This window comes from Kogia breviceps, chromosome 2 (genome assembly GCF_026419965.1).
Source record: "Kogia breviceps isolate mKogBre1 chromosome 2, mKogBre1 haplotype 1, whole genome shotgun sequence".
NCBI classification, from domain to species: domain Eukaryota; kingdom Metazoa; phylum Chordata; class Mammalia; order Artiodactyla; family Physeteridae; genus Kogia; species Kogia breviceps.
This window is the reverse complement of record NC_081311.1, coordinates 141,042,262-141,054,648: the sequence shown is the minus strand read 5'-3', so window position 1 is coordinate 141,054,648 and position 12,387 is coordinate 141,042,262. Positions and strand designations below refer to the sequence as shown.

General features: G+C 33.6%; 1 protein-coding gene across 18 annotated transcripts in view; it reads right to left on the bottom strand.

The window, feature by feature from the left end:
* Positions 1–12,387, bottom strand: part of DYNC1I2 (dynein cytoplasmic 1 intermediate chain 2) — a 51,452-nt gene that overhangs the window by 31,420 nt on the left and 7,645 nt on the right. For 6 of the 18 annotated variants that reach the window (XR_010839132.1, XM_067026288.1, XM_067026289.1 and 3 more), the window contains 3 exons: positions 5,872–5,889; positions 5,069–5,159; positions 300–359 (listed from right to left, as the gene is read on the bottom strand). Coding sequence is in view for 17 of the 18 variants with exons in the window: in XM_067026288.1 (XP_066882389.1) it covers positions 300–359; positions 5,069–5,159; positions 5,872–5,889 (169 nt within the window). In the remaining variant the exon portion in view is untranslated. The remainder of the gene's footprint in view (positions 1–299; positions 360–5,068; positions 5,160–5,871; positions 5,890–12,387) is intronic. The other 12 variants (XM_059055587.2, XM_067026298.1, XM_067026301.1 and 9 more) reach the window with 3 other exon arrangements.

The window sequence follows — 12,387 nt, the reverse complement described above, 5'->3', positions numbered from 1 at the left end:
ATAGCACATTTATTAGAAAAAGTATGGGAAGTCTGTAATACATTGTAGAAAAACTTCAAAAATACAGAAATAATGAAAGTAATTTGGACATTTAAAAGGGTAGACTTAGGGTACCTCTAAAATCAGATACATAAAATATGTCTTTCACAAATGATAGAGGATAAATGAGGTGTCACAATAAAATATCACTCTTCAAACTATTACCTGAATATTAGAAATTTAAGCAAAATAAAATTAGGACAATTTCACAAAGAATCAAATTAATTATAAAGAGGGAAGGTAATAAATCTATTCAATACCCCAAATCGGAATCTGAGTGAAGCTGAAGAACTGATGGATCTGTATCCCAATGCAGCGTCCTAAATGGTTGTAGGACAACCATGAAGCATTAGCAAAAAAGGCCATAAGTTAGTCAAGCAAATACATTCTACGAATAGCTAAAGTAAGGTTCACAGTTAAAACCCACATGTTCTGGTTAGTACAAAAAAAACACCAGGTATCACTCAATGCTCTAGTGCATGCAATAAGCATAATATGGTTAAAGATGCAAACACATAACCTAGAATAGTTAAAAGACAGTATTTTCAGATTTTGGGAAATTAATATTGCATAATAATGGCTAAGAACAGCCAAAACATCCAACATCGCAAATAACACATTATTTTTGGATGATAACAAGCTAAGCTATTTAAAAAACGGTTGAAATTTTAAGTTTCCTAATGAAAAAAACATTAGTAAAAACATCTTAGTTAACATATTATAATCTTGCCCAAAGCATTAAATGTGTGCAGGAAATTGTCATATTGGTAAAGGAAATGAGTCAACACATAAGCCTTTCGGTAAGAAAACCAAAGACTATTCCACTGGGATACAAAATAGCTAAAGTTTCCAAAATGTGACCCTTATGTAATTTATGGGTTAAGCACTGCCTTGGGCTTACATGTCATCTGCTTTAGAAAGCAGCTAAAGATTTCTGTCTCTAGGAAAAAGTAGATTTTTTTCCCCCAGGAAAAATATTTTAAGTTCAAAGGATTTACCTAAACTAACTAAACTTATGGAGAATATCAATCCTAAATAAATATTCAGTTGTGTTTTAGCCTTGCCTATTGGGTAAACAACTTACATGGGATCTTTTCCAAAAGATTTAAGGAAAATTTAGTTATTACTAGAATAAAAGCTACTTTATGACATTGGTACTGTTGTAAGGTTAGCGAGATATAAGATAATTATGTTCAGTACTGTAAGATGCTCACAGTCCCTATTAAAAAGTTAAGCACAATACATTCGGGGCTACCATCTTTGTCAAATGTATTTGTTTCTCACATATATAACAAATTATAATATACAACTAAAACTGCTATAATATTTAAATACAAGAAATGATTTCTATACTTGCCTCTACAATTTATCAGTAAAAGCAATCAGATGAACTGAACTAGAGAAATCCTTCATTTTAAAAATATAAAGAAAGATCTTGGGATTTAACTGGTATTGTGTGTACGCAAAGAAGGAAGAGGCCACAGTGAAGATTTACTTTATACTAAGCATTGAACAGAAACAAACTTAGGCTTTGTTAAACCAGAAGGGGTTTTATGAGATGCTCTCCAAGGAATGTTCTGTACATAGCCTTTACATTCTCTAAGAGCTCTAGTTGTTACCAATAACATAGAGCTCCTTGTTGAGGATGTCGTTTTAGTCTAAAATCAAGTAAAACTCTACCTCAAAATAGAACCAGTACTGAAACACATGGCACAACATATGGGATTATACTTACTAAAGGCATCTGCAGACATATAAAGTAAAATTTCAATATAATCCTGAGACATATAATCAAAAGCCTAAGAGATAAACTGATCAAGAATGGAAAAAAAGAACAAAAGGCATGGATTACTCAATTGAATAACTGTCACCTAAATTTTAATGATAACAGAAGTGACTGAGAAAGTGAACTAAAATCTTAATGAAATGCAACTTCCCAATCTGCAAAGTTAGAGAAATATCATTTTTATGGCCTCATATATTTATTCATAAATTACCACCAGGCCCAATAGAAATTTTTGGCATTTAGAAAGAGTGATTCAGATGTTTTGATATCATACTTGGTAATGTCTAACATGTTTTTTCCTACTCCCTAAGTGTAGTAATCTTAGACTGTCTTGGCTAGCTACTGTAAGTGTATAGATTCATACATCTCACACATCTTCATGCATTTTCCTGTTTATTCTTTATCATCATGCCTGCTCAATGGAAGTTCATTCTGTTCATTCTCAGACTCCAGCATTCTTTTTAAAAGCCACATATTTTAAAATGCTATTGTTTCACTGCCAATAGCACCAATTAATCAATAATATTAATCAACTATTATAGAATCTGGAGATGATTTAATAGAATTCATAGTTTTCTACTGTGTGTGTATACATATATATTAAGAAGTGAACACTCAGCCCTCTTGAAAATTAACAATTAAAAGTGAGTCTGTGCTCTCTAAAAAAATATCAAGTCACCTCATTTAAAAAGAGAATTTATTTCCTCTCCTGTTAAACTTAAAAGAAACTAATTTTCTACTCATTCTCTAATAAAAACAAATACCCCTAAAGATATTTAAATACCTGTTTTCTTGTTTTACATCTTATCATTACAAATCTACACTATAAACACAAGTTAGCACACTATTCTTCGGATTTTTCAATACAGTGAATAGCATTTAAATTAATGATGTAAATTAATGAACACTAGAATGCAAGTTTCCCAAAGGCAAGGACCAGGAACATTATTTTCTGTGGTAACCTATAGCATTTAACATTAAATTGGCAATTCAATTAATATGTATTCTAACACAATAAATATTTTTCTTAAGTTACTTACTTCCTATACCAATTTACAATATTCCAATGGGTCTCTCTAATAATCTCTAGGTTTTCCAATGAAACTCAGGAGGACATATTTTAATTCATACAGATGTTACATAGTATTTTTTAAAGCAAACTTGCTGATGTTGCATTAAAATAATCTTTCTACTCCTATTCAAAATCAAGAACAATGAGTTCAGAATTAACACAGTAGAGTATCTGCATTAAAGTAATATATAATATCAAATAAAGAAATTTTTATAATACCTTTTTTTTTTACCTTGGGAAATGTTTTTATTATGGTAATGTATAAGGGGAAAATAAAACCCTTCTCTTGAAAATGCCATCTGTTTACTAGCAAAGGAATACTAACATATTTGCATAATACAGAAGAACGAAAGTATGAAACAAATTTAGCTTTTGAAAATGAATTTAGACTAAATAAATTTAGTCTTTAATTTGTAATACATACTATTTTATGAGGCAATATTATTCTTAAACAGAAAGTTTTGACTTTTCTTAAATGATAGAGTTATATCATTTACCTCCAACAACAGTATTGCTTAGATTTGCAATTTCAGTTCTATAAACAGAACAGGTTTGGAAAGCACATCTCAAATTCAGACTGGTGAGCCCTTTGTGCCTTCTAATTATTAATGACAACCTGATTATTCAGAAACTGATTAAAGTATTGAGTTTATGGATTAGTTAGCCCCTTAGCTTCTTTTTTTCTTGCCTTATCTTTTAGATGCTCATTACTTGTTTGTAACTTCAATCAGAGGTGCTTGGGCACAATGAAGATAAAACTTCCTAGTTTATTTCTCATTAAAAGATGTCTTGAAGTTTTCCTGAGGAGGACATTTAACTTCCTAGACCAAAATAAGGATTCTGAATAAAGATTCTAAACTAGCTACGTTTAATCTCACTTCAGCTGCCGTAAGAAGTCAAAATGTAAGATGCTGTTAAAGAAAGACTTGGTATTGTGTGTGTGACAAAGAGAAGTAAGTAATGATACTTTTCTCAGTATGATCTTTGGAAAGAAGCTGAAATCTTACTGAACTTTTGAAAATCAAGTCCCAACATGTATGCAGCATCCTAACACAAACATGAAATACTGTTTTATAAGGAAGACCCAAGTTCAGGAAAACTTGGCAGTAAACTTTTTTTTTAAATTGAAGTATAACTGACATATAACATTATATTCGTTTCAGGTATACAACATAATAATTTAATATTTTTATATATGGTGAAATGATCACCACAATAAGTCTGGTTAACATCTGTCATACATAGTTACAAAACTTTTTTCTTGTCATTTTTTCTTTCTTTTTAAGACCTGCTCTCTCAGCAACTTTAAAATATACAATACAGTATTGTTAACTACAGTCTCCATGTTGTACATTATATCCCCATGATTTATTTACTTTATAACTGGAAGTTTGTACCTTTTGACCCCCTTCACCCATTTCACCCACCCCTCACCCCCTCCCTCCACCTCTGCAACCATCAAAAATTTTAGAAATGAAAATAAAAATGAACCAATCTGTTCTCTGTATCTATGAGCTTATTTTGTTTTGTTTTTTAGATTTCACAAATAAGTGAGATAATACAGTATCTGTCTTTCCCTTTCTGATTTACTTCACTTAGCATAACGCCCTCAAGCCAGTAAACACTCTTTTTAAAAATTCTTTAATTTGTTATTGAAGCCAGTAAACACTCTTAATGTTTCCTTAGCAGTTATTCCTTATTCTTGATATTTTATGCATTATTATTTTCTAACTTAATTAGAAATAGTGACTTAATAGAACAGAATTAGGCTGTTTAATTGAATTGTTTAGATTTTCAATTACTGAATGGAAATTAAGCATAATACAGTAGAGCGGTTTTACACTATTTGTACCCAAAACATTCACATAACAACCAATACAAAATTTGCTTAAACAGAAAAAAAATTTTAATGAATTAACACTTCTATTTTTAATATAAAATAATCAGCATATAATCAGTTAACTAGTCAGTACTCAGTTAATCAAGTGTGACAGTAAAATATTCTTTAAAAAAATTTCCCCCCAATTTACAACAAACAATTTCTGTGCCATTTAGATTTCAAAATGTTAGGACTAACTCAACATAACTATTCAGAGTCCCTGTACAGCACTGATAGTATCTGGGCACTAAATGCATTCTATCATTAAAATACTGAAAGAAAATTACTGTACCTAGATCCCACTGCACCATCTCCAGAGTCTTGGCTTCCAGCTTCGCTTGGAGTGCTCACAGATTTGGAGGATGGAGACATAGGAGGAGGGACTAAATAGTGAAATAGACAGGTATCCGCTGTTACTACACGGAGAGGTTGCTCAGCTTATGACGTTTCAAAAGTAATTTAACATGAAGTAATTAACAAAAAAGAAAAAATAATGGCAAACCAAAAAACAAAAGTACATGAATGAAAATGAACAGTAGAAAGAAGAGGAGAAAGACAAAGTTAACAATTCATGCTGACGATTCATGCAATTTCTCTGGCAAAATGCATTTGGGCTTTATATTAAAAAAAAAAAAGCAAGATTATGGAAGGATGCATCTTCATCTTGGCCAACACCAAATGTGGGTACTAATTTTCAAAGGAGAGCGTTCCTTCCCCCTTTTCTAATTCTTTGCTTTTAAGATCACCAGATCATTTCTAACTAGTGTCAAATCAAAACTCTGAATTTTGCTTCAGAAGTCATTTACTGTCCGGTTTTCTGAGATTTATTTTAAAATGTTCATTTTTGTCAATTTTTTCTTTCAAAAAGAAACTGATGTCTTAAATGATATTTTCCCCTCACCAAAAATAAAAAGGGCCAATTTAGAGAAATGACTATCACTAAAGGAATGTCTCCTTTAAAAGTCCATTAGTTTCCAGCAATTTGGGTGAAAAATGCAAACAGGCCATAAAACAGCATGCCTTCTAGACATGATGCATAACATAAAGTGATGCGTGCAACTTAAACAAGGCAAGACTTAATGGTAACTTCCTTACCCCAGTATTCAGAAAAAACTGAAGTGTACAGACAAAGATACAGACACCCAAAATATTCTTAATCCCTTCTTATAGAAAAATACACATTTTTCATAGTATATAAAACAAACAGCAAATGCTTTCCCCTAACTTGTCACTTTTAACATTATATACCAACAGCTGAACGTGCATATTTCATGCTATTACATTTGTAAAACTTTTTGATTACCATTGCATGGAGTATAGGAAGATCGTCACTGCCATCTTCTGGTTAAATTTTTACCATAAATGACCCCAATCCCAAGTATCTTTTTAAAGTAATTTTTCAATGTACAATATTAAGTGACCAATATATTTTATGTTGTGCTGTAAGCCCTTCTTTTAATAGTTTACTGAAAAGAAAGTAAGTTCCTAGTTATATAGAAACCAATCTAAAGAAATATGTATTTAATTAAAAGTCTGTGTTTTTGGAATAGTCACATTCACTGAACCCTTAAAATTATGTTTAAATTTTATTCATGCTTCAGTAAAAACAAAGGGTTTGCTCATCTAACAAAATGCACAAGTACAGTATGATGAATTACATCTTAAACATAGGTACAAAACTGATCATTCTTATTTTTCAATGCCAAATTCTATTGGAAACCAATAATAAGATTAGAAGAAAAAAATCACAGCTAGAATGTTTGTTTCCTGGGATACAGTGGTTAATTCTTGCTCAAATTTCAAAAGACCATTAAAAAAACATAATAAAAGGTTTCTAATTTTGTGATTAAATCTCTCAGAAACAATGCTAAAACCAGATTGCCTTCATATAATTCACATCACGATACCACTGTGTTAGGGGCTGCATGTATAACTCGTAGCTAAACATGCTTGTATCTGAAGTAAAAGAATATTTATGTCCCCTACTTTCTCTTAGGTTACATTTTTCCTCATTTTTTTGTCCACCACTCACTGTGAGGCTTCCCCTAGGAGTCTAAGTTCCAACTGATACAGGACAGTGGTTTGTCTACTACACTGTAAGCACAAATATGTTTACTAAATTATTTAGTATAAATTACTAAATATTTAGTAGTATAAATTTACTACTAAATATTTAGTAGTATAAATTTAATAAATTTATACTACTACAATGTTTTCATATTAAAGATTTCCAAAGAAGAAATTTTGAATTCTTTAAATTACAAAGTTAACTTCAGGCTTAGGAAAATAATTTTTCTAAGTACACATATAGGAAAGATTTGAGGAAAATAGTAATATTCCTATCAATCTAATTATTTGTGATAAATTATAAAATTCTTTTCCAGTTACTGTTTTTTCCCCTTTCTGGTGACTTCAAATATCTATGATTCCACTCAATACATTCATCACCAGTATCTTAATTGGTTAAGACAACATTAAAAGAAAAATACGTTACCTCAAATCCTTTATGAAAACAGGTTAAATAGTAATTTATACATACATAAATACACTAAACTAGCCAATTCTCAAATAAAAGTTTCAGAAATAAAAAATAAATTACACGGGTGATGCAACCAAATTATCACAGTTTCTCAGCCAGAAGCAAGATAAATCACCATAACTTCAAATTTGTAATTAGATAAAAATCTCTATCCCAGAACTGTATTCTTTCAACCAAAGATAGTTTTCAAGCCAGCTGATAAGAGACTCGTTAAGGACTCAATGTTATTATCTGGCCCACCAAATTCATCTTTCAATAATAAATAATCTATACCACAGAAGGGACAAACCTAGAAAAAGAAAATTACTATCACTGAAAAAGGAGGAATGTTAATAGGAAAAAAGGTAAAGGTAGTGTTATTTGGTGACTACCATATTTTAACCCAGTTAGTCTAGAAAAATCAAAGAATACGGTAATTGCACAATAAGGCAATGTCACTATATTCCCAGACTCCAATAAACGACCCCCCAAAATGAATAAAAGCATGCATTCAGGGAGGTTAAAAAAACACTAAATAATTCATAGTCTCTCAAATCTCAGAAAGGGCTTAATTCTAGAGTTCATTTTTAAAGATGGTTTAGGAGTACAATCAGCTTTAGAAATAACATAAGCTATTATTAATTAGCTTTTGCCAAATATCTGAGATATGATTTGCATAGTAAGAACAGTGATTCAATCAGACTACCTTTACTCCACAGTTTTGTATATAAAATAGCCTAAAACAAGGCTTTAAAAATGGTACAAAATAAAAGATTTAATATTAACATATATGAGTTAATCATGTGAATGTTTTTAAACTTCTTAGAAGTTTACAGCAAAGATACCTATTTCTTTCTTAGACAACCAAGGAAGAAATGTAGAGTAAACTGAAAGACAGATCTACACCATGGCATTCACGGATCATGCAAGTAATACTGAAAGGCTGTGACTGATTCTTTAGGACAAAAAGACAACCAAGAACCAAGAAGGCCTTTCCTGCTAGCTTAGATCTTGGCCTCCCAAGGATATAAAATTAACACTACTGCCATTTGGCCTGTGAAGGAACAACTAGAAGTTTTAAAACCACAAAGGACCTGGGAATGCACCTAGATTTAGAAACCAGAGTTAAGTATGAGTCAACCACTCAGAACTATACCGAAGTCTCAGAGATGAACAAGGATGGTGCACAGCTCAATTACTTTTTAAGTAGAAAAAATTCTCTAGCAAGAAGGGGCTCTTGCCAGGAAGAAGAACCTAGAAAAGGTGGACAGCCAAAGAAAGTAAATGTAGGGAGTGGGAGTACTGGCAGAGCACATACGGGAAGAGAGAGCTTCTGAGATAACCAAAAGTTGTGAGGACTATTGTAGCTCATCTATCTATGATACTCAGCACTCAAACACAGTCCAAGTTACACAGTAATGCCCTCTTGTGGATACAAGTGCTCCTAGGCTGGAATATTAACATTTAAATATCTGTTTAAGTTTTCATACTTACTCTTTTTGTCCTGAAAGATGATGCTTTAAATCTTAATTCTCTGACACAGATGTAGAGAACAACAAACGTATGGACACCAGGGCGGAAAGTGGCAAGGGGGACGGATGGTGGTAGTGTGATGAATTGGGAGACTGGGATTGACATATATACACTAATATGTATAAAATGGATAACTAGGGCTTCCCTGGTGGCACAGTGGTTGAGAATCTGCCTGCCAATGCAGGGGACACGGGTTCAAGCCCTGGTCTGGGAAGATCCCACATGCCGCGGAGCAGCTGGGCCCGTGAGCCACAATTACTGAGCCTGCGCGTCTGGAGCCTGTGCTCCGCAACAAGAGAGGCCTCGATAGTGAGAGGCCCAAGCACCACGATGAACAGTGGCCCCTGCTCGCACAACTAGAGAAAGCCCTTGCACAGAAACAAAGACCCAACACAGCCATAAATAAATAAATAATTTTTTTAAAAAAATGGATAACTAATAACCTGCTGTATAAAAAAGTAAATAAAATTCAATTAAAAAAACGCCTAGGGCTTCCCTGGTGGCGCAGTGGTTGAGAATCTGCCTGCCGATGCAGGGGACACGGGTTCGTGCCCCGGTCCGGGAAGATCCCACATGCCGCGGAGCAACTAAGCCCGTGAGCCATGGCCGCTAGGCCTGCGTGTCCGGAGCCTGTGCTCCGCAACGGGAGAGGCCACAACAGTGAGAGGCCCGCATACCGCAAAAAAAAAAAAAACAAAAAAACAAAAAAAAACGCCTAAGGGCTTCCCTGGTGGTGCAGTGGTTGAGAGTCCGCCTGCCGATGCAGGGGACACGGGTTCGAGCCCCGGTCCGGGAAGATCCCACATGCCGCGGAGCGGCTGGGCCCATGAGCCATGGCCACTGAGCCTGTGCTTTTGGAGCCTCCGCTCCGCAACGGGAGAGGCCACACAGTGTGAGGCCCGCATACCAGAAAAAAAAAAAAAAGAATCTACCAGCAAAGAGAAGCTAAGAGAGGTTTTATTAGCTGTCTCTTTTTTAAAAAAAGAATTCTTTTTCAGCAGAATTTTTTTTAAAAAGGGAAAAAAAAAGTGGTGTTTTTATACTTACTTCTACAATTTAAAAATATTTAATAATACAAATATTTATTAAATACAAATGTATTTAATAAATACATTTGCAGTAAAAAGAAAAACAAGTATCCATCCTGGGTCATGATATAAAATGTATTTTTATTGTTACTGTCAAGAAAGTTTGATAGCCACTGCTTTCACCTGTATCCTGTATTCTCCAGGCCTAATTTTAAATAAATACTGGAAAGATCTTTAGACATCTGTGAGAAAACAGAAGGTGGAAAACTGCACAACTCATTTCATGAGGCTACTATAACCATTATAATAAAACCAGACAAAATACAGTAAAAGGAAAAAAACTATAGGTCTGACTCTCTTATGAGTATAGATGAAGAACTCCTAAATAAAATATTAGCAATATATAAGAAAAATATTCTCATAACTAAAATGGGTTTATTCCAGAATATAAGCATGCTTTGAAAACCTACCAATATAAATTATCATATTAATACATCAAAAGGGAAAAAAAGTATATGATCATCTCAAAATATTAGGAGACCTATGAGTTTGTCATACGTATTTTGGTGATTTTAAAGGATGTTGAAATTTTTTGTGAATGTGGGCTGGACTTAGTGACTCTCTTCCCATAGACAGAATGTGGCAGAAGCAATGTCCTCTGACTTCCAAGGGTAAGGATAAAAGGATAGCTTCCTTCCAGCTCTCTTTGTCTTTGGATTGTTCACATTGGGAGAAGCCAGCTGACACGCTGCAAGGATACTCAAGCAGTTAGTTCTATGGAATGGCCCACATGGATAGGAATTCAGGTCTCCCACTAACAACCAACACCAACCTGTTGGCCATGTGACTGAGCAAATCACATGGCCAGTAAAGCAAATCCTCAAGCCTCAATCAAGCCTTCAGATGACTACAGCTCTGACTGACATCTTGACTTCAGCCCCATGAGAGACCCTGAGCCAGAACCACTGAGCTAAGCTACTGCCAAATTCCTGACTGACAGAAACTGTGAGAGATAACAAACATTTATTATTGTTTGAAAAAAATATCAAACCAATACGAAAAAAGAAAACTTGAATGGACTATAACCATTAGAAAAACTTGAAATGGTGAATAACTCCTGCTCTCCACTATCCTCTGGGGAAAAAAGCATAATCTGAGGCAGTTTTACAGTTGACTTCCACCAAGTGTTTAAGGAACAGGTAATATCTATCTTTACAACTGTTCTACAAAATAGCAAAAGAGAAAGCTATCCAATTTAATTTAAAACCATAACCATGGTGGCCACTGAACATGAACAGCACAAGAAAATTATAGGCAAACTCATTTATGAGCATATATACAAAAACCCTAAATAAAATATTACATAATCTATTCTTGGTATACATGGAAAACTTCATCTGCCACACGTGCATATGACTATTAGTAACTAAAGTGAAAAAATTAAGTATGTTTTTTGCTTTTCTAACAGGAAATGCATTCAGGGTAACCAAATAGCCCTAGTTACTGAGGGAAACCTCCCCTTTACAGAAGAACTTCAGTCAATAAATGTAGAGGAATGATGGAATTATAAAAATAATTTTGCAACTCCTAATTAAATAACTGATTTAGAAAAGATTCATCAATAAGTATTAAAACTACTTGGTAAGACGTTGACAGAGAAATGAGTATTTCCATGGTACAAAAGTATCACCTCCAGATATTACTTGCTAGTCCAAAGGGAAAAAAAGTAACTACAATGGAGAAGCCTGGCTGTCACAATTGTAACCCAGCGATCAATCTTGACGTCACTGATAACAACCCAGACATATGTGCTACTGATGTGATACAATATGAAGTACACAGAATCATCTAGGAGATCTTCTTGCCAAAGATGTTCAACCTGAAGCTAATCAAGTTTTTAAAATCTAATTTCCAGTTTAGAGGAAATATAAAGGATAGAAGAACAAAAGCTTAAATGTGAGAAAACCCTCAGAAAAACCCAAGAGGTGAGACATTCTAGAGACCAATTGGCCCACTCTCCTCAACCAGTCGACGACATGGGGCAAAAAGGAGTATGTGTGTGGAGGATCTTCTAGATTTAGAAAGACTAAAAACATACAACTAAATGCAACATATAGTGCAGGAAGGTTTTCAGGGGAAACTTAAGAAACTAATTTTTTTTGAGGGGAAGAAAAATTTTGTGAAGCTATAGCCATTTTGAAAAAGATGAAAAAAAAGGGGCCATTTTCTACAAAAGAAATTAGAATAAACTAATATAAAGCCACAATAATTAAAACTGTGTGTTAATAGTATAGAATCAGACAAATGGGTCAACAGTGAACATACAGAGCCCAGAAATGCCCATGAATATATGAGAACTGACTGAATGACAAAGTTGGCATCAGATTATCAGTGTGGGAAAGATGGACTATTTAACAAATGGTACTGAGAAAATTAGGTAACTATGTGGAAAAAAATTAGGCTGGATCCCTACCACATATTATATTCAAAAATATAACACAAATATCTAAAGATGAAGGCTAAAATAATAAA